The sequence below is a fragment of the Bos grunniens genome, chromosome 2, assembly GCF_055505025.1.
Source record: "Bos grunniens cultivar Pamir isolate PY7600 chromosome 2, Bosgru_T2T1.0, whole genome shotgun sequence".
NCBI classification, from domain to species: domain Eukaryota; kingdom Metazoa; phylum Chordata; class Mammalia; order Artiodactyla; family Bovidae; genus Bos; species Bos grunniens.
In genome coordinates, this window is record NC_141166.1 from 80,750,340 (window position 1) to 80,774,023 (window position 23,684).

A 23,684-nucleotide genomic window follows, 5' to 3' on the forward strand; every position below is an offset into this window, starting at 1 on the left:
AGGAACCAGAGACTGAATTGCCAACATCAGCTGGATCATCGAAAAAGCAAGAGAGTTCTAGAAAAACATCTATTTCTGCTTTATTGACTATGCCAAAGCCTTGGACTGTGTGGATCACAATAAACTGTGGAAAATTCTGAAAGAGATGGGAATGCCAGACCACCTGACCTGCCTCTTGAGAAATTTGTATGCAGGTCAGGAAGCAACAGTTAGAACTGGACATGGAACAACAGACTGGTTCCAAATAGGAAAAGGAGTATGTCAAGGCTGTATATTGTCACCCTGCTTATTTAACTTCTATGCAGAGTACATCATGAGAAACGCTGGACTGGAAGAAAGACAAGCTGGAATCAAGATTGCCGGGAAAAATATCAATAACCTCAGATATGCAGATGACACCACCCTTATGGCAGAAAGTGAAGAGGAACTAAAAAGCCTCTTGATGAAAGTGAAAGTGGGGAGTGAAAAAGTTGGCTTAAAGGTCAACATTCAGAAAACTAAGACCATGGCATCTGGTTCCATCACTTCATGGGAAATAGATGGGGAAACAGTGGAAACAGTGTCAGACTTTATTTTTGGGGGGCTCCAAAATCACTGCAGATGGTGACTGCAGTCATGAAATTAAAAGACTCCTTGGAAGGAAAGTTATGTCCAACCTAGATAGCATATTCAAAAGCAGGGACATTACTTTGCCAACAAAGGTCCGCCTATCAAGGCTATGATTTTTCCTGTGGTCATGTATGGATGTGAGAGTTAGACTGTAAAGAAGGCTGAGTGCCGAAGAATTGATGCTTTTGAACTGGGGTGTTGGAGAAGACTCTTGAGAGTCCCTTGGACTGCAAGGAGATCCAATCAGTCCATTCTGAAGGAGATCAGCCCTGGGATTTCTTTGGAAGGAATGATGCTAAAGCTGAAACTCCAGTACTTTGGCCACCTCATGCGAAGAGTTGACTCATTGGAAAAGACTCTGATGCTGGGAGGGATTAGGGGCAGGAGGAGAAGGGAACGACAGAGGATGAGATGGATGGATGGCATCACTGACTCGATGGACGTGAGTCTGAGTGAACTCTGGGAGTTGGTGATGGACAGAGAGGCCTGGCGTGCTTCGATTCATGGGGTGGCAAAGAGTTGGACACGGCTGAGGGACTAAACGAACTGAAAGAGTCAGACATGACTGAGTGACTGAACTGAACTGAACTGAACTGAACGGTACTTTGAAACAGGTCCAGTTAGATTCAAAGTATTATTGGGAATAAAATTTATATAGTAGCAATATTATCTAGAGGTATGCATTTAAAATGATTTATATTTTTGCAGTTAAAACAAGCATGCTGCTGCTGCTGCTGCTGCTAAGTCGCGTAAATCATGTCCGACTCTGCGCGACCCCATAGACAGCCCACCAGGCTCCACCATCCCTGGGATTCTGCAGACAAGAACACTGGAGTGGGTTGCCATTTCCTTCTCCAATGCATGAAAGTGAAAAGTGAAAGTGAAGTCGCTCAGTTGTGTCTGACTCTTCGTGACCCCAAGGACTGTAGCCCACCAGGCTCCTCCGTCCATGGGAAATTCCAGGCAAGAGTACTGGAGTGGGTTGCCATTGCCTTCTCTAAAAAAAGCATATCATCATATAATTTCCTACTATCACTACAGATAGTGACTGAAACTATGAAATTAAAAGACGTGTGCTCATTAGAAGAAAGGCTAAGATAAAACTAGACAACGTATTAAAAAGCAGACACATTACTTTGTTGACAAAGGTCTGTATAGTCAAAGTTATGTGTTTTTAGTAGTCATGTATGTATGTGAAAGTTGGACCATAAAGAAGGCTGAGCACTGAAGAATTAATGCTTTTCAACTGCGGTGTTGGAGAAGACTCTTGAGAGTCCCTTGGACTGCAAGGAGATCAAATGAGTCAATCCTAAAGGAAATTAACTCTGAATATTCTTTGTAAGGATTGATCCTGAAGCTGAAGCTCCAATACTTCAGCTACCTGATGTGGACAGCTGACTCATTAGAAAAGACCTTGATGCTGGGAATATTGAAGGTGGGAAAAAAAGGGGATGACAGAGGATGAGATGGTTGGATGATATCACCAACTCAATAGACATGAGTTCGAGCAAGCTCCAAGAGATGATGGACAAGGAAGCCTGGTGTGCTGCAGTCCATGGGGGTGCAAAAAGTCGGACAGGACTGAGCGACTGAACAACTACTTTAGAAAGTGTTGTTTATGGAAATAAACTTCCAGTTTATATTCATCTTTCTTATATCCATTTTAGCTTCTGCTAAACTCAACCTCACTCCAGTACTCTTGCCTGGAAAATCTCATGAGCGGAGGAGCCTGGTAGGCTGCAGTCCGTGGGGTTGCTAAGACTGAGCGACTTCACTTTCACTTTTCACTTTCATGCATTAGAGAAGGAAATGGCAACCCACTCCAGTGTTCTTGCCTGGAGAATCCCAGGGACAGGGGAGCCTGGTGGGCTGCCGTCTATGGGGTTGCACAGAGTCGGACACGACTGAAGCAACTTAGCAGCAGCAGCAGCAGCAAACTCAGCCTAACAGTTCAGTTTATTCAGATAGTATATGACTAGTCAGTTTACTCATATAGTAGATGACTAGTACTAAAAAAAATACTTTGCTCAAGCATTTGTGCTTGCTCAAAATTCAGTCCTAAATTTTTCAAAGAAGAAGAATGTATACTTTGTCCTAGAATAATAAGATACAATGGGAATCTTTTACAATTTAAAAAAAAAAATGGGATTCTATCGATGGTGACCTGGAGTTTCATAAGATTGTCAACATATTGTCTAAGTGTTTCCTTATGTTTTAGAATAATCAATAAAAGCCTTGATGAGAGGGTAAAATAAATCCTATCCTTCTTCCAGGTACTGGCTAGATGAACTCTGCAGAGTATACTGAGTGAATATTTAGTGAGCACTGGAAAAGATATTGTGCACAAATCGTTTGGCTGCAGTAAAACTTCTTCTCTCTACCTTTCTGAGGTCCTTTATGTGTTAAAAAAAAAAAAAAAAAAGACATTTAGGGAATAAAAGAGGATAGCTTTGGAGTCAAAAGGCCTAAATCCAAACTTGGATAGACGAAGCTCTACTATTTCCTAGTATAGTCACCCTGAACAAAATGCTTCTTCATATTTAAAAATAGAAAGTAATGCTTACCTTTCAAGCATTGTTTGAGGAATAAACGATAGATGAAATAAAATCTGCACAGATACAAGTACGAAAACTCAACTATGTTACTCCTGGCTTATATCAGGAACTTTAAGGTAATTTTCTTTTTTGTTACTCTGTTCAGTTCAGTTCAGTTGTCGCTCAGTTGTGTCCGACTCTTTGTGACCCCATGAATCACAGCATGCCAGGCCTCCCTGTCCATCACCAACTCCTGGAGTTCACTCAGACTCACGTCCATTGAGTCAGTGACGCCATCCAGCCATCTCAACCTCTGTTGTCCCCTTCTCCTTCTACCCCCAATCTCTCCCAGCATCAGTCTTTTCCAGTGAGTCAACTCTTCACATGAGGTGGCCAAAGTACTGGAGTTTCAGCTTCAGCATTATTCTCTCCAAAGAAATCCCAGGGCTGATCTCCTTCAGCCCTGATTACTCTGTTAATCATAAGCAATACTTCATAGTTTTTTGGGGGCACCCTATTATTCTATAAGGTATAACTCTAGGCAGTACCAAAGTCTTTGACTGCGTGGATCACAACAAACTGTGGAAAATTCTTGAAGAGATGCGAATAACAGACCATCTGATCTGCCTCTTGAGAAATCTGTATGCAGATCAGGAAGCAACCGTTAGAACTGGACATGGAACAACAGACTTGTTTCAAATCAGGAGAGGAGTATGTTATGGCTGTATATCGTCACCTTGCTTATTTAAAATATGCAGAGTACATCATGAGAAACACTCAGCTGGAAGAAGTACAAGCTGGAATCAAGATTGCCGGGAGAAATTTCAATAACCTCAGATGTGCAGATGACGCCACCCTTATGGGAGAAGGTGAAGAACTAAAGAGCCTCTTGATGAAAGTGGAAGTGGAGAGTGGAAAAGTTGGCTTAAAACTCAATACTCAGAAAACCAAGATCATTGCATCTGGTCTCATTACTTCATGGCAAATAGATGGGGAAACAGTGCCTGACTTTATTTTTTGGGGCTCCAAAATCACTATAGATGGTGACTGCAGCCATGAAATTAAAAGATGCTTACTCCTTGGAAGAAAAGTTATGACCAATCTGGACAGGATATTAAAAACAGAGACATTACATAGTCAAAGCTATGGTTTTTCCAGTAGTCATGTATGGATGTGAGAGTTGGACTATAAAGAAAACTGAGCACTGAAGAATTGATGCTTTTGAACTGTGTTGTTGGAGAAGACTCTTGAGAGTCCCTTGGACTGCAAGGAGATCCAACCAATCCATCCTCAAGGAAATCAGTCCTGAATATTCATTGGAAGAACTTATGCTAAAGCTTAAACTCCAATACTTTACCCACCTGATGAGAAGAGCCTACTCATTTGAGAAGACCCTGATGCTTGGAAAGTGAAGGTGAGAGGAGAAGGGGATGACAGAGGATGAGATGGTTGGATGGCATCACTGACTCAATGGACATGAGTTTGAGTAAGCTCCGGGATTTGGTGATGGACAGTGAGGCCTGGCATGCTGCAGACCATGGGGTTGCAGAGTCAGACACTACTGATCAACTGAACTGAACTGAACTAAGGCAGTACAGGAGTACTCAAGATGTGCAACTGAGCTTCTGGGGCTATATTAAAAGGATAACACCCAGCGTATTGAAATGAAGTCCCAAGTCCTATTATCAGCAGTAAGGCTGATAGGAGCTCTAAACATACAATTCTAAGTAAGAATTTATCATTTCCTCTCTTTGGTTTAGACACTAAGCTTTAGTTTCTGTGAATGTCAGTTTTCTTACCTGCAGAATAGAAATAATTCTTAACAATAGGTTCTCAAAGATTAATTGAGGTCATGGTATTTGTCACATTAATGACACCTATTATTATATTATATACATGTCAGAAAAATAAACCTTGAGAGCAAGAATAACTGAAAACATTTAGGCCAAGCAGTGACTCAAGTATAAGAATTAACTGCCACCAGAAAGTAGGGTTGCAGGTAACTAGAAACCCTTTTGCCAAGAATTGTTAATCATTTATTTTTTAAGAATAAAATTACATCTTGGTTATTGTTAAATATATATATTAACTTATAAATAAATAATGAATACAATGAATGTGTCTATAGTCATATATTATGTTTATCTGTTAACAAAATTGTCTGCTATTATCTGCTACAACTGACTATAAATAAGAGCTAACATGGGTAATACATAAGGAATAGCTTAGTGTTTCAGGATATGGAGAATGATAAAGCAGACAAACTATTTTTAATCCCCTTCATAAAATCTTGATCCAAAGAGCCTCAGTGTTTTCATCAGAAAACGGTCTAACTGGAAGAAAAATGGGGAGTGCTTGGGGCAATGGATAGACGGGGTCCTGATTTTTGAAGGTGGTTTGACGTTAGACTTGGGCTGAGAAAGGTAAGAAGAATGTTGCAAGAAAAATTCCAGTAGATGAAGGATAATGAAGTGAGAAAACAGAGGCCAACAGTATAAGAGATAAGAGAATGGCCAAAATTTAATTGCATGGAATCAAAAAGATAAAAGGACAAAATAAAGTACAATTACTGGCAGGATTTGAGATAGTTTGATGAGTTCAGAAGTTGAACTACCAAAAGGTTATCTACAGATTCTCTTCTTATGGAAGGACATATCAACCTCTAACAAAGTTTCATTCATGAAGAAAGGGAAAGGCAACCCTGTTCAACTTGCCCGGTAGCCAGAGACTAAGTAGTTGTCCTTGACCATGCCTGTTCCTCAATCTTCATATTCAATTATTTCAAGGATTTACTCTTTGTAATCTCAAAAATGTTTCCACATTCCACTGTTTCTTTTGTTTCCACCCTTTCCAGGCTTCCATCGCCTTTTACTAAAACCACTATAGCAAACTTATTTCCCAGAGTTCACTGCTCATCTAGCTTCACCCTAGATCTCTTCAACTCTCTAGTAAGAATAATATCTAGAGTGATTTTTCCAAGTAAAACTAATCATGTGGTCATACTCTCCTTAAAACATGTCCTCGGTTCTCATTATTTTCAGTATTAACATAGAAATAAACAATTTATCCCACATAGGCTGGTATGATTTGGTTCTGATTATTATTATTATTTTTTAGATATATAACTCCCTCTTCTGTACTTCATACTATTCAGTCTATACTGGACCTCCTTCAATTTCTTATCATATAAGAACACATTCCAATATTTTTCAAAATGATTGAATTAATAATTATTGTTCCTAATGTGTATATCTATTATTAGTAAGAAAATATTGTTGCTCAATTTGTGGTTAATAATTGTAGAGTCTGCTAAATGGAGATAATTGTGATTTTCTCAAGATAACTCACCAAATTGCTACTAGCTATCACTTTATACTTAGAGACAGAAAATTGTTCCCCCATATTTTTTTTTTTTGAGGTAAAAACATCTTTACTTTTTACAATTCATAGAGCCTTTGGAAAGTACTTAACATTCCTGATAAAATATGTGAACAATTTTCTATTAGATTTTGATGAACTTCTTGTGAGAAGACCACTGAGCTATCATTCAGTCTTGGGAGCACCTTGCATGCTTTAACAGTTCTCTCAAGGCTTTTCATGGTCGTTACCCAGATAGTCTTTTAAAATCTAGTCTAACGATAATTATTTTTTTCCTTTGCCCCTAAGAAAAGTCCTGAAAAAAAAATTGCATTAGCTTTTTTTCCTTCTCGTATAGAACCTTTGAAATAAATATTTGAACAAGCTTATAACCAATACATTCAAGTTTAATTAACAGTATTAACTTGAGATGGGTAAAAAGCTAGCATAAATATGAGAATACTCGAGTGCTCAAATACTCTCAAATCTACTAGTGGTACTCAAGCCAGTCTTCTAGTAGTATATACAGAAACTGTTAAAAAACAGCTAAATTTAAAACCTGTACTTTTATTGTTTTCATTAAGAAGTTAACCATTGCTCAAATAACGTCTGATTTTTAAATTTTCAGTATTTTTCAAGGCAAAGGAATTAGATATATCTGTTTGAATCACTGATTATGCCTTTCTCCATTCATGCATGTATGCTCAATCGTGACTAACTCTTTGCAACCCTATGGATTATAGCTGCCAGGCTCCTCTGTCCATGGGATTTTCCAGGCAAAAATACTGGACAGGGTTGTCATTTCCTTCTCTAGCAGACCCTCCCAACCTAGGGATTAAACCCCCATCTCATGAATCTTCTGCAATGGCATTTCTAGGTGGCTCTTTACCACTGAGCCACCTGGAAATGCCTTCCTCCACCTTCCTTCAAATCACGCTTCAAGGAGGATAATTAGTTAGTTCAGTTTCTCAGTCGCTCAGTTGTGTCTGACTCTGTGACCCCATGGGCTTCAGCACGCCAGGCCTCCCTTCCATCACCAACTCCCGGAGTTTACTCAAACTCATGTCCATTGAGTCAGTGATGACATCCAACCATCTAATCCTCTGTCGTCCCCTTCTCCTCCCACCTTCAATCTTTCCCAGCATCAGGGTCTTTTCAAATGAGTCAGCTCTTCTCATCAAGTGGCCAAAGTATTGGAGCTTCAGTTTCAGCATCAGTCCTTCCAAAGAATATTCATAACTGATTTCCCTTAGGATGGACTGGTTGGATTTCCTTGCAGTCCAAGGGACTCTCAAAGTCTTCTCTAACACCACAGTTCAAAACCATCAATTCTTCAGTGCTCAACTTTCTTTATAGTCTACCTCTCACATCCATACATGACTACTGGGAAAACCATAGGTTTAACTAGAAAGAACTTTGTTGGTAAAGTAATGTCTTTGTAAGGAGCATGAGACTGAAGAAAAAGTGTGTCTTGTTTGATTCTGCAAGTCATGGCAAACAGCAGGTACTCAACTAAGATTCACTTAATAAAACAATAACTGACTCAGAAATCACATTATACCAAAATTAGAACAAAAATGAGGATAATTCATGCTAACCATTCAGAGTTCAACCACTGCATTTATATGTATGTCTCATTTCAGCTATATTTTCTACTTTTGAAAAGTTTACTTTTTTCTCTTTTTAAGGTTTTTAATTTTTAAAAAAAAATTAATTAAAGGTTGTTAATTCAACATTACTGAAAACTTATGATTCAACCTGCTGGGTCAGGAGGAGGACAGGAACAAGTTTTTTCTCTTATTTGTTTAGTCTAGTTCTGTAAAAATAGATGCAAAAAGAAGTTGATAATAAGCCTGAATCAGAGCAAACAGTCTTTACCAATATCCTATATTCATTTGGCAAATACAACTACACCCTCAACAGCCAAAAGGAGTCTTCTTTTTACTTAGAAATGTTTACTTAGAAATCTGTTAATTTCGACATCCATTCTGAATTTGTTTCTTCTTGATAAGTTTCTAGTTATCAGATGACTATATTCAATGTAATTATAGCATTCGACAATTGTTAGAATACAGCATATTATTAAATCACTGAATCAATTCCAACTATGAATTAACAACATAGAATTGGATAATAGAAAAAGAACACAAAAGAGACACAATTATTACAGACTAAATAACAAACATTTTTAAAGCTGTATAGTAGAAATCTTTTACCTCTTGAAATCACAGTTTCTAATCCAGTTCCATTAATAAAAGCCCGTTTAATGGTTTGTGTCTTAATGTCTGTCCAGTATAGACGTTCTTCAGAAGCATCAAAGTCTATCACAGTAACATCATCAATATCAGGGACTGTAAAGGCCGTGATAAAGTTAAAATATGGATTATCAATATCCACTCCTCTGATTTCAGAACGTCTTGCATATAGAAGAAATTTCTTCATTTCTAGAAATGAAACAGAAATGTGTTTTTCTTTATAAGCTTGGCAAGTTTGAAGCAGCCTAGAAATTCTAAACATTTGTGGATGATTTAATAGGTTTTTTGCATATGAAAAACATGACCAAGATTTGATAAAAATATGAAAAATAAGTTAAAATCCTTAAGTCATTTTTCGTAATGCCAAGAAATTGTCAGTAATTGATCTGATCTTAGAATTTCAAGCAAACTTGTTAAAAGACATGAACTTTACAAATCTCACACAGCCACATTTGTCTTTGTTTATAATCATAACAATATTACAGTGTCGTAAATGCTTTTTGAAGGAATCTAAGAACACTTTTCTCTATATGATCTTTGAATAAAATGAGGTTGAACATTGCTTTTAAAAGTCATGTTCATGTTTTCCCTATCAAAATTAAGCTAATGTTAAAGCATAACATACTGTAAATTTTTGTGAATCTGTAGTAACTAACATTGTGAGGCATTCTATTATTTCTACTTAACTAGGCACCTTTCTTGCACCGAGTTTGTAAAATATTAGTAGATTTAATAGAAAGAGGAGTCACAGATATTTTGTTCTCTTGTTTTTCTCCTTTGGGGTTATAGTTGATATTTGAGATATGTTATTATTGTGAAAAATTAGTTAAAGCCAAGAGTACCTAAATCCCTGAGTTAAAAATTGATGAATACACTTTTACTGACCCTTCAAAGTAATTGTTTTGCCAATCAACAAAAATTACTAATAAAACAAAGCACAGTCTGATTTTCACTCACAAATTTTAGTATCAATTTTTGGTTTAAATATGCTGTTTAAGGGTTTTTTTACAAATCTTCCCAAATTGTATATTTTACTTCATATTTTCTCCCTTCAAGTTGATAATCCCCTGTAAAATGATGCTGAAGTAACTTAAGGAGAGCAGAAGGAGATTAAAGCTGTTACGTACATCTTTGATATGCAGGTTACCTACATCATCATTTTTTGATAATGCACTTTCACTTACAAATCTCCCTGTTCTGTAGAGATAAACTCTGCTAACACACCAAATAAGAAAGTAGCAAGAAAAAAAGTGAATAAGATAATAAGCAGCAAAGTGCAGCCTATCCCATATTTAAAGAATTTGTCAGTGTCTCCCAAAGTAGATGAATCATCAACTGAGTGAAAATAGATCCACCTCAAATGGTGGTTTTTAAGGACATTAAAAGCCTCTCCTGCTCTACTGTGAGGAAAATCCAAATGCTAATACAACCTGAGAGGATTCACTTTGGAGTTTCTGTAAGATGTGGGAGAAATTTACCATAGCAGGTCTTCTTGTTGGAGGAAAGCTTCATCAAGTGGGGACATGCACAGGCAGCACTCCTATTATGATTGATCAGACACATGTGCGAGCAGGGGCCTCTGCCATCATTAGCTGCACAGGGATTGGGAGCTGTAATTACACAGTGAAATATTAACAGTGAAGAAGGAAGAATATATTAGCGGACCTCTGAGGGTGACAAGGGTTATTTACTTAAAGATTCAAAGTGAAGTTCCCTAGATAACACACATTACTCGAGTGATTAATATGATGATAATGACAATCATACACAGTTATTACATTAATAAAAACATTTTTCCTCGTCAAAGATAACAACTAAGATAACTCCCTCAAGTTCCTCTAAGATGAATGATATTCATTCTATTGCCTTAGAAGCAAAGGATTTCTTTTTAAGTATTTAGTCTGAGAAACAATCAGAAATAACTATTAAATTTTGTATAAATTAAACTCAAGTAGATGATCATGCAGGTGTCAGGAGTTCCAGTTGAGAAACTGCTGTTACATATACTGTGTATCTTTTCAGGCCATTTCTTTTTCAAATCAGAGGCCTATATGAATAAAAATGTCATCTTCCTTTATTATAAAGATGTCTTTATTTTTTTTTGCTGTATTAAGTTATTCTATGGCTAAATATTGCTACATATCCATACTTACTATATTCCATCATGTACAAAACTTCAAATTTAAAATGGAATATTAAATTTTGTGTTTGATCTCATTCTCTCATTCTTTTGTGTTTCTTATTTTGTCATTGTTAGGTAGTTAGAATAGGAAAAAGGAGTCCAGAATGGTGGTGGCTAAAAGACAAGGAAGGGAAAAGCCTGGGAAAATAGGACAAAGGAAGGTCCGAGGACTGGAGTGAGGACCTCAGGTAGAACAGACAGCACTCCTGGCTAGCCCAATTTACATAGGACAGGCCCAGGGGTAGGAGAAAAAACATAAAAAGAGGAGCCAAAAGACTGGAGATTTCTCTCTCTTCTCTCAGCGTCTTTTGGGTCATCATGCCCTCATGCCTTGAGGGTGTATTTTCCTTTATTTTCTAAATAAAACTGAGCTGTAACAAGGAGCTGTAACACTGATCCATCCAAGAGCTGTAATGCTGGTCCATCATTTCAAATTTTAGTTGTGATGAGACAGAACTGAGGACATACACACTCCCCAGACATCATCATATCTTTTAAGCTTTTAATCTCAATTGATCCAATGTTCTCTTAAATATTGTTTTTATAAAGCCTATCTAGTATGACAAATTCTATAGAACTGTGCTGGTCAACTGAGGGCAGAAAATAATTATACCTTCTGATCTCAGCAGCAATACTTTAGTCTTCAACTAATAATATTTTCCTAACAAGTGGGTCTATTTTGGGGGGTAGCAATATCAGTCTTATAGACTTTTAAACCACAAAGAATAAAAATCAGTAGGTTATAATAAGAATTGTAGAGGTTTTGAGAAATTAACTGAATTTAATAAATGCTCAAGGTAGCCTTCGGCAGTCTTCAGGACTCTCCCCACAAGATAACAAAAACGATCCATGTCTATGCATTTGATTTAAAAAATAAAAACAAAAAAGAAAATGAAAGACTCAGAAATATTTTCCCAAGCAAATAAATTAAGGACAAAAATTATTAGAAAATAGTGGAAACTAAAGTTGAGAGATTCTTTATGAGTGTTAAGTCACTCTGTCACATGATATGCGTATATACTAAGTTGCTTCAGTCATGTCCAACTCTTTGCAACCCTATGGACTATAGCCCCCCAGGCTCCTCTGTCAGTGGGATTCTCCAGGTAGAATACTGGAGTGGGTTGCCATGCCCTTCTCTAGGGGATCTTTCTGACCCAGGGATGGAACTTGTGTCTCCTGCGGCTCCTGTATTACAGGCAGATTCTTTACCACTGAGCCACTGGGGAAGCCCAGCACATGGTATAAATGCCACATATTCTGCTTTCTTTCCTTTTAACATCATCTATTATAACTGATGCTTTTGAACTGTGGTGTTGGAGAAGACTCTTGAGAGTCCCTTGGACTGTAAGGAGATCCAACCAGTCCATCCTAAAGGAGATCAGTCCTGGGTGTTCATGGGAGGGACTGATGTTGAAGCTGAAACTCCAATACTTTGGCCACCTGATGTGAAGAGCTGACTCATTTGAAAAGACCCTGATGCTGGGAAAGATTGAGGGCAGGAGGAGAAGGGGACGACAGAGGATGAGATGGTTGGATGGCATCACCGACTCAATGGACAGGTTTGGGTGGACTCCGGTAGTTGGTGATGAACAGGAAGGCCTGGCATGCTGCGGTTCATGGGGTCGCAGAGTCAGACTCAACTGACTGAACTGAACTGAACTGAACTGATTATAATTGGCTCAAATGGTAAAGAATCTGTAATGTAGGAGACCTGGGTTCAAACTCTGGGACAGAAAGATCCCCTGGAGAAGCAAATGGCAACCCACTCTAGTATTCTTGTCTGGACAGGGACAGAAGAACCTGGTGGCCTATAGTTCATGAGGTCAGAGAGGATTGAGTGACGAAGTAGCAACACTACAATGGGTGTCTTTAAGGAACTAAAGGTTAGAAAAGCAAGAGGTTAGATGGGAAGATTATTAAGGAGCAAAGATGTTACCAAAATGAAGACAATATTAAAATAAAAGAAATAAAGAGGCACTGTTGAAGTGTTAGCTATCTAGAGTAGGGTTACCCAGTCACTGGTAAATAGGAAAAAACAAAAGCAAAACACCTCAAAGTTTTCAATTCTTGAAAAAAAGAAGAGGATGGGGAAGAAAGGGGATAAAGAAAAAAAAAAGAAGAGGAGTAGGGGGAGGAAAAGGAAGAAGGAGATATTTGTTTAGAAACATTGACATAGAAAATGCTATTCCTCTCAAAGAAATTAAAAGCATAATCCATGACAACTCAATAACAAGTACTTGGATTTCACTTTAAACATCATTATCTTTTAGCCTGGAATCATATTAACTTTTCTCAACATCCTATAATCATGATAAAAAGCTTTCTAAAATCAACAATAACATATTAAATTTCTATATATATACTAAAGTAAAAAAATACACTTTGTAGCCCAATATCTGTATTAATGATAACACTGTAAGGTAATATTAACAATATTTTGTGCTTCATGGTGAGGAAAAATCCACAAAGCCTTCGTTCAATTTTTATCTTTTCTCACTTTGAAATAATAGAGTTAAATCTTTTTAATGTTATTTCTAACCACACATTTAAATAGATACTTACTCTAATTACCAAACTAAGGAATTTGGTTTTTATACTCACATCTTAGTATAAAGCAAGGATCCTGGAGCCTTATCTGGTTCACTGTCTATTTTTATGAATAAAGTTTTATTGGACCATAGCCATGCTCATTAATTTACATGTTATCCCCATGACTTTCTCACTATAATAGCAGAGTTGAACAGTTTCATCAGGGATCACTTGGCATAAAAAACCCTAAAATATATTTTCTGGCTCTTTACAGACAATACTTGACATAAAGTTACTATTTATAAGAAATACTATTGCAATATCCAATATTAATACAAAGATTGTAAACCCCTACCAAACCAAAGCTATCCCATGTATTGTATCCAGGAGATGGGAAAAACTGACCAGTCAATAGATGCTATAAAGAATATTAACATATGAAATCCAAATATAGGCGTGCAAATTGGGTTCATTGATAATTCTTATTATCAAAACTCAAGTTGACCAAACAGAGACCCTTAGACATATGTAAAGTGAAAGTGAAGTCGCTCAGTCATTTCTGACTCTTTGCGACCCCATGGACTGTAGCCTACCAGGCTCCTCAGTCCATGGAATTTTCCAGGCAAGAGTACTGGAGTGGGTTGCCATTTCCTTCTCTAGGTAGACATAGCTAACCCCACTCTTATATTTACTCATTGAATACATATTTATGAATCACTTCATATTCTGCCTAGTTTTAAAAAGCTGGAAATAACAGCAGATAAGAGATAGTTCTTACATTAAAGAACTTAAGAGTCTGTACTCTTACCCCATACACCATTCTCTCCAAATATATGGTCAGTGGCTCAATTTAGGTTCTTTGCATCTCTTGCTTGGATTGCTGTTCTAACTTCCTAAATGATCTCTTAATTTTCAGTCTCTCCTCATTGCCTATGGTAATTTTCTAAAATACAGACTTGCTCATATAGTTCCTTTGCTTAAAAATCTTGGATAGTTTCTCTACCTTAGATAAGTCGTCCTCACAAAGACTCAAATTTTATTTGCTACCATTTCCTCCAAGGTTTTTTAACACTAGCCAGATTGGTTTGCTCAGTTGCTCAGTCATGTCCAACTCTTTGCGAGCCCATGGACTATACTCCACTAGGCTTCTCTTTTCATGGGATTCTCCAGGCAAGAATACTGGAGTGGGATGTCATTTCCTCCTCCAGATCTTCTAGACCCAGGGACTGAACCCACATCTCCTGTGTCTCTTGCATTGTTAGGCAGATTCTTTATCACTGTGCCACCTGGAAGCCCTCCAGATTTATTTATCTGCTGTTTTTTTACCTTTCATCATTATTTTTTTTAATCCTGATCCACTCTGTTTATTTTTATTAAAGATATCATAAGTCTTCTAAATTCACAAAATTTTAATTTCAAAGATTTTTTTTTACTTCTCTTTCACTACCATATTTAATTGTCAAGTATTATCAGACTTGCCTATTATGCACCCTTTCTTTCCATTTTTACCTCTCCTCTTGCAATATAAAATTATTTTATCACTTTGGAGTAACTGCTATAACCATGTAACTAGTATTCTATGGTACTGTCAAAAGTCTATTAATCTCTGTTTCAAAGATATCATCCTACCTTGTAGTTTCATCTACCATTTTCCTTCTACATACACATTATGCACATGGTAAAAAGGACTCCAAATTGTTCATTGAACATCTATAGCTTGTCTTTTTCTACTTCTACAGAAAGTATTTTTTTCCTGTAGAATTTCATTACCAACAGCCTTACATTATTATTTCATGAATCAGCTCAAGTTCTTTTTCCTTCACAAAATATTTTCTAATGAAACTAGCTAATTTTGATTTATTCCAACTCGAAATATTAGTTTCAGTTATCAATATAAAAGGCATTAGGCATTTATTATTTAAAGTCTTATTTTCTAATTGTCTTTGACATGTATTTGCATATTTTTATCATTATACCCTGATCCCTCTAGGTAAATCAGGGGTAGGGAAACTATTTTTTTGTTTTTCTCTATAAAAGGCCAAATTGTAAATATGTTCACCTTTGAAACCCTTATGCCCTTTCTAGTAATTTTTCAACTTTGCTACTACAACAAAAAGCAGCCATGAAACAATATGTGAATCAACATGTATAGCTATGTTCAAATAAAATTTTATTTGCAAAATCTGCAGAAGTCTAAAGTTAGTCTGAGAGCCTTAGTTTGTCAAATTCTGAGTCTTAGTTTGTCAAAGTCTATGCTGGCAGGAACTATGACTTATCAACACATATATAGTTTTTCTCCTAAAATTTCCACATGATCTATTACTGTTTTGGATTCATATACATGCTCATAAACATATGCATATTTATGTTCTAACAAGGCAACAATCTAAAATTTTGAGTGTAAATTAAAAGACAGCTATAGATGAGCTATGGCAATAGCTTTAGGAGAGCAATAGATGAAAACATTAAATAATGCATTACTACAATACTTAACTGGAGAGTGAAATGCTAATTATGGAATCATATAAGACTGATGTGTGCTCTGTGAAGAAAACAATATCAAGATAATCTCATATTTTATGCAAAACTGTGTTTAATTGCAGTCCATTTTTCACCAGCAAAAAATAAACACTTTAAACCCAATTACTTTATTTGTTAAGTTCAAATAAAATATATGTAAATGGGGATGCAACATAAAATATATACAATATTTATTTACCTAATAATACTAAGCTTAAAGCAGAAGAATCTCAAGACCTAATGTTAGATAAGATAAATATTTTTCTCTGTCCTGTGTAGTCATTGTTAATAGTAATTAATACTCATCATGTTAATGAAATTTGTTGGTACAATTATTAACATAAGAAAACAATGCATATCTGTTATAACTATATTTTAGTTCTAATTTTTCATTTGAAAAGAATTTATTTTTTTGAAATGAATTTAAGAAAGATCTTACTATTAAGAATTAATTCCTAATCCTTTCCCTTTGACAAATATCTACAAATTATAATTTTAGTATTTGATGTTGAAGAACTACAGCAATCCCTTATTTAAAACACACACATATAATAAAATGTGTGCAAGTACAAGATGTTCTTATTGCTTTAATTTTACAATTTTCTATCAATACCAGGTATGCAGGAGTTACTTTCATCAAAATTCATATTTTATTTTTCTGGAATTGAGCTGTAGGAGTTGCTTGTATATTTTTGAGATTAATTGTTTGTCAGTTGCTTCATTTGCTATTATTTTCTCCCATTCTGAAGGCTGTCTTTTCACCTTGCTTATAGTTTCTTTTGTTGTGCAGAAGCTTTTAAGTATAATTAGGTCCAATTTATTTATTTTTGCTTTTATTTCCAATATTCTGGGAGGTGGGTCATAGAGGATCTCGCTGTGATGTGTGTTGGAGAGTGTTTTGCCTGTGTTCTCCTCTAGGAGTTTTATAGTTTCTGGTCTTATGTTTAGATCTTTAATCCATTTTGAGTTTAAATAGACATTTCTCCAAAGAAGACATACAGGTGGCTAATAAACACATGAAAAGATGCTCAACATCACTCATTATCAGAGAAATGCAAATCAAAACCACTATGAGGTACCATTTCACGCCAGTCAGAATGGCTGCAATCCAAAAGTCTACAAGCAATAAATGCTGGAGAGGGTGTGGAGAAAAGGGAACCCTCTTACACTGTTGGTGGGAATGCAAACTAGTACAGCCACTATGGAGAACAGTGTGGAGATTCCTTAAAAAACTGGAAATAGAACTACCTTATGATCCAACAATCCCACTGCTTGGCATACATACTGAGGAAACCAGAATTGAAAGAGACACGTGTACCCCAATGTTCATCGCAGCACTGTTTATAATAGCCAGGACATGGAAGCAACCTAGATGTCCATCAGCAGATGAATGGATAAGAAAGCAGTGGTACATATACACAATGGAGTATTACTCAGCCATTAAAAAGAATACATTTGAATCAGTTCTAATGAGGTGGATGAAACTGGAGCCTATTATACAGAGTGAAGTAAGCCAGAAAGAAAAACACCAATACAGTATACTAACGCATATATATGGAATTTAGAAAGATGGTAACAATAACCCTGTATATGAGACAGCAAAAGAGACACTGATGTAAAGAACGGCCTTTTGGACTCTGTGGGAGAGGGAGAGGGTGGGATGATTTGGGAGAATGGCATTGAAACATGTATAATATCATATATCAAACGAGTCACCAGTCCAGGTTCGATGCACGATACTGGATGCTAGGGGCTGGTGCACTGGGATGACCCAGAGGGATGGTATGGGGAGGGAGGAGGGTGGAGGGTTCAGGATGGGAAACACATGTATACCTGTGGTGGATTCATTTTGATACATGGCAAAACCAATACAATATTGTAAAGTTAAAAAATAAAATAAAGAAGGAGCCTCAAGGGCTGGAATCCAAAAAAAAAACTCATATTTTATGGATTAATTTTATACTGTATTTTTATGAAGTAGAAAAAAATCTAAAAAATCATATCTTGTATAGACAGCTATATTTCAAAGAGAAAAGATTTAAAAGCCACATATACTGTTTCCATTTATTTGTGCAGTTTTCTGTAAAGAGTGAATTCAAACATGTAATATCATGCTACATTTATTGGTGAGATATATCTTAAAACACCAATGAATTTTCAGATTTTCTAAGCGGTGCTATGTCTTTCTGATTTGCTATTTACTTTTACTTGCTGTATAATTTAAAAGAAGAAACATTTGTGCCAGAAAAATTTCTATTTTCACAATGATTTAATAATCACAAAATTTTGTCTAAAACAGTGGTTCTCAACCAATGGTAGTGATGGTGAGGGGGGATTTTGTCCCCTCAGGAACAATTGAGAATGTCTAGAGACATTTTTCGGAGAAGGCAATGGCACCCCACTCCAGTACTTTTGCCTGGAAAATCCCATGGATGGAGGAGCCTGGTAGGCTGCCATCCATGGGGTCGCGAAGAGTCGGACACGACTGAGCGACTTCACTTTCACTTTTCACTTTCATGCATTGGAGAAGGAAATGGCAACCCACTCCAGTGTTCTTGCCTGGAGAATCCCAGGGACAGGGGAGCCTGGTGGGCTGCCGTCTATGGGGTCGCACAGAGTCGGACATGACTGAAGTGACTTAGCATTTTAGCAGAGACATTTTTAAATGACATAACTGGGGTTACTAACTGGCATTTTAGTGAGTAGAGGCTAAAGATGCTAATAAACTTCATATAATGCAAAAGAATGCCCCCCCTCCCAACTAAGAACTACCTATCTCCAAATATGAAAGGTACAGAGGTTGAGAAGTTTTGATCCTGGACTGGAACTCTGGACTTTGCATCTTACTGTATCTGAATGAAGAGCTCATAAACACTTACATTTGTATTTCTGAGGCAAGTACATCAAACAACCAGTACCAAGGAAGAAAGAATTTTATGATTTCTTTGATACTAATCTTTTCCACTGTTCCAAGAGAAACTATATTATAGCATAATTTTAAAATAGCAATTTATAATGCAGCCATACTTACTACCTACCTATAAATTCATTTACAGTTTAGTTGTTTGACATCTGTGTTACATTTTGCCAAAGAAATGCTAAAATGGAAATTAAGTTTTTCAGGTGAACCAACAAAACCCACTAATTCAAAATGTGGTTTAAAGATGCTACAGAAAGATTTACTGAGAAATTAAATTAGGTGCAGGTCTATATAACTAGTAGTTGGAGCAAAAGACTACCTGTTACAGGAAGGAGGTATAAGAGTAGAAATTGAGTTCCATTATGATTTTTCATGTCAACAGTTGGAATGACTTAGCAACATATTCTTGGCATGTTTCAACTCTCATTTGTCCTCTTTATTGGTAATGTTGTCTCTCTCTTTTATGTGGTTCTCAGTATTATACAATGTTCCAATACCTCACAGAAACCTAACAAGTTTACTTAATCTCAAAAATTTCTCTTTGCTTTGCTATTACTTGCCTTTCACTTTGCCTCAGTCAGAAATCTCATCCCTTCAAAGCTGCTGATATCAAAAAGTAAAGTTGGAGGCATTTTAACTGTTTCATATCAGCTTTCCATTCTTAGAAATATTAGTATTTTAAACTAAGGTCCATTTCAAATTTTTTAGTATTTATTTATTTTTTTAAGCTATGTGATTCCGTTTCGAATTTTATTTTTTTGGCCATAAAATGCAGTATGTAGGACCTTAGTTCCCTGACCAAAGATTGAACTTGTGCTGCCTGCATTGGAATCAAGGAGTCTAAACCACTGGATCACCAAGGAAATCTCTTAAAGTCCATTTAAAAAAGAAAAAAAAAAAAAAAACTTCTGTTGATAGTATATAAATATGTGAAAGAAAGGGATACCATAAAACAGTAGGAAATAGTATTTTTAACAGAATTAATAGTCAAGAATGGAAGGAATATGTATATGCAAGCAGAGACAGAGGAAAATGTTTTATATGACAGGTCATTAGATCTTGATATAATAAACTGTGGAAGTGAACAATTTAAGTAACCTGAAAATATATGAGATTCACCTCTACCACATTGAAACATAGTTTTAAGAGCATTACATTTGTTTAAAACTTTTTTTAATTGAAAATTTTGCTTGTAGTTAAATATACTAATAGCTCCAAGTGGAATCCCTCATTCTTCAAGTTTTATAAGTGATACTTTGTTTCCTAAAGCAGCAATAGGATTACTAATATTCTTAGGGGCTTCCCTGTTGTCTCAGATGGTAAAGAATCTGCCTGTAATACAGGAGACCCGGGTTTGATCCCTGGGTTGGGAAAATCCTCTGGAGAAGGGAACCTACACAATACGGTATTCTTGCCTGAGGAAATCCCATGGACAGAGAAGTCTGGTGGGCTACAGTTCAGGGGGTTGCAAAGAGTTGGACATACTGAGCAACTAACACACACACACACACAATATTCTTAGAAACTAGTTTGTTTTTTTTTTTAATTGTATAAGCTAATTTTCTTGCAAATGTTGTCAAGAAAAGTTTCATTTTCTATAGAAGTATTTTCCTGAAGCAACTGGAAGACTTAAATCATCTCAGTGTTAAAACTACTCTCTCAGAAACAGCCTGGAGTTCACCTTGTATTGTCATAACATAGAGGGTAAGTGAGATAAAAACTGATAGAAAAAATAGAAGTTCCAAAAATGGAATAATTTATTTTCATCACAATGAGCTATAAAATGTGCTAAGTGTTTCTATAAGCATTATTCCCTTTATTCCTCTTACTGGCCATTTTTGTTCTTACAAATAAATTACCCTCGCTTTATAGAAGTGTAAACTTAATTTTGAAAATGGTGAATGAGTTCTAATGAGATGGATGAAACTGGAACCTATTATACAGAATGAAGTAAGCCAGAAAGAAAAACACCAATACAGTATACTAACGCATATATATGGAATTTAGAAAGATGGTAACAATAACCCTGTGTATGGGACAGCAAAAGAGACACTGATGTATAGATCAGTCTTATGGACTCTGTGGGAGAGGGAGAGGGTGGGATGATTTGGGAGAATGGCATTGAAACATGTATAATATCATGTATGAAACGAGTCACCTGTCCAGGTTCGATGCATGATACTGGATGCTTGGGGCTGGTGCACTGGGATGACCCAGAGGGAGTGTATGGGGAGGGAGGAGGGAGGAGGGTTCAGGATGGGGAACACAGGTATACCTGTGGTGGATTCATTTTGATATTTGGCAAAACTAATACAATGTTGTAAAGTTTAAAAATAAAATAAAATATATAAAAAAAAGAAAATGGTGAAAAAAAAAAGAATACTTGCAATCATACAACTTTTAAGAAAGAAATACATTTTCAGATATCAAAGTGCAACCACTAGCCATTATATACACTACCTTTCTAAATGAACTAAATTACTTAGATTCACTTATTTGTTCATTTAACAATTTATGGGATAGATAATGGATACTGTTTTAGAATATGACTTTTAAAAATATATACATATTTAATCTAATTGCTATAACCGTGACAATGTCCTAATATTCCATTCATCCTGTTTCTGGAATTTGATTTGATTTTCTAAGGGGTATTGTCATTTTGATTTGTTACACAAAACAGTTCGTACATTTGCCACTTGATAGGTGTTTCAAGAACAAAATTAAAACGGATGGTTGAGTCCACACCAGTGTTTGAGAGTAAAATAAAGTGGTCTCTGCAAAATAGTACTTTTATTATCAACAGATACTAGGTCCCCATTGAACTGAGGCCTTCTCAGAAGAAAAGCTTCTTTAGGAAAAGAAAAACATTTTTAAATTGGTGAAAATCTAATTAATAAAAATACTTTCAAAACTCTCTATTTGAAGTGACAATCATATTCTTAAGCTATTTCAAGAAAAGATTCCCGGGCTTCCCTGGTGGTCCAATGGCTAAAAACTCCACCTGCCAATGCAGGGGATACAGGTTTGATTGCTGCTCCAGGAAGATCCCACATGCCACGGGGCAACTAAGTCTTATGCCACAGCTATTGAGCCATGTGCTGCAACTGCTGAAGCCTGTGACCCTAGAGCCCGTGCTCTGCAACAAGAGAAGCCATCACAATGAGAAGTCTGCACACCACAACAAAGTGTAGCCTCTGTTTATCCCAACTAGAGAAAGCCAGTGCAGAACAGCAAAGACCCAGCACAGCCAAAAATGCATACATAAATAAATAACTCTTAAAAAAAAAAGATTCCAATCAGAGAAAGTGAGGAAAGAAATGTGAAACAAAAGTGAAAAACAAACACACACACAAAAATCAATAGTGTTGTAATCTTTCTATATCCATGAAAAATACAGCTCCACTACTGGGTGTTAAATCACAACTTCAGTTGTGATTAAGAAAACATCTTTATGGTGTCTGAATCAAGATGTAAGATTAGAAAGATTCTGAGCTCACTTCCTCCCACAGATACACCAAAAGCTACATATAAAACAACTATCTCTGAGAATAGCTTGAAGTAAAACAAATTTTCTACAACTGAATATATAAAGAAAACACCAATACAGTATACTAATGCATATATATGGAATTTAGAAAGATGGTAATGATAACGCTGTGTGCGAGACAGTAAAAGAGACACTGATGTATAGAACAGTCTTTTGGACTCTGTGGGAGAGGGAGAGGGTGGGATGATTTGGGAGAATGGCATTGAAACATGTAAAATATCATATAAGAAATGAATCACCAGTCCACGTTCGATGCAGGATACTGGATGCTTGGGGCTGGTGCACTGGGATGACCCAGAAGGATGGTACGGAGAGGGAGGTGGGAGGCGGGTTCAGGGTGGGGAACACGTGTACACCTGTGGCAGATTCATATTGATGAATGGCAAAACCAATACAATATTGTAAAGTAATTAACCTCCAATTAAAATAAATTTATATTAAGAAAAAAGAAAAGGTGACTTGAGACAGGCAGGATAGATAGAGACTCAGTCGAGATAGAAGCTACACCCTCAGAGCAGAGATACACAAGTGTGAGGGTTATCACAACTGCCTAGGTCTCTACTGAGAGGCCCAAGGTCCAAATTGGGTTTCCCATCAAGAATACTTTCCCAGAATGTCTGGCTTTAAAACCAATGGGGCTTACTTGCAGAACAGAGAAAGGGTTGTAAGAAGTGAGACTCACTCTGTTTGTGAGTGGGTTGTCCACAAACTCAATAGCTCTGACTCCCAGTAAAGAAGCAGTGCAGTTAGGCAAAATGAGGAGACAAAGAATAACTTCCCAATGAAAGATCAACAAAAAACATCAGAAAAAGAACTAAATGAAACAGAGATAAGCCATTTATCAGATAAAGAGTGCAAAGTCATAGTCATAAAGATGCTCACTGAACTTGGGAAAAGAATGGAATAACTCAGGGAGTACTTCAACAAAGAGATAGAAAATATATTTAAAAATCGCAAAATAGAACGGAAGAAAACAACTGAAGAGCAAAATACATTATGGGGAATAACAGCCAATTAGAGGATGCAGGATATACCAGTGATCTGGAAGATAGGGTAGTGGAATTCACTTAAATGAAACAGCAAAAAGAAAAAAAAAAAAAAAAAAAATATATATATATATATATATATATATATATATATATATATTTGAGAATAGTTTTAGGGATCTATAGAATAACATCAGACATATAAATTATCCCATTATAGGGTCCCAGAAAAAGAAAAGAGA

General features: G+C 36.3%; 1 protein-coding gene across 1 annotated transcript in view; it reads right to left on the reverse strand.

Annotated features, from left to right (window-relative positions):
- Positions 1–23,684, reverse strand: part of LRP1B (LDL receptor related protein 1B) — a 2,178,569-nt gene that overhangs the window by 707,143 nt on the left and 1,447,742 nt on the right. The window contains exons 28-29 of the mRNA XM_086368415.1: positions 10,234–10,365; positions 8,717–8,944 (exon numbers count right to left, since the gene is read on the reverse strand). Coding sequence (XP_086224541.1) covers positions 8,717–8,944; positions 10,234–10,365 — 360 coding nt within the window. The remainder of the gene's footprint in view (positions 1–8,716; positions 8,945–10,233; positions 10,366–23,684) is intronic.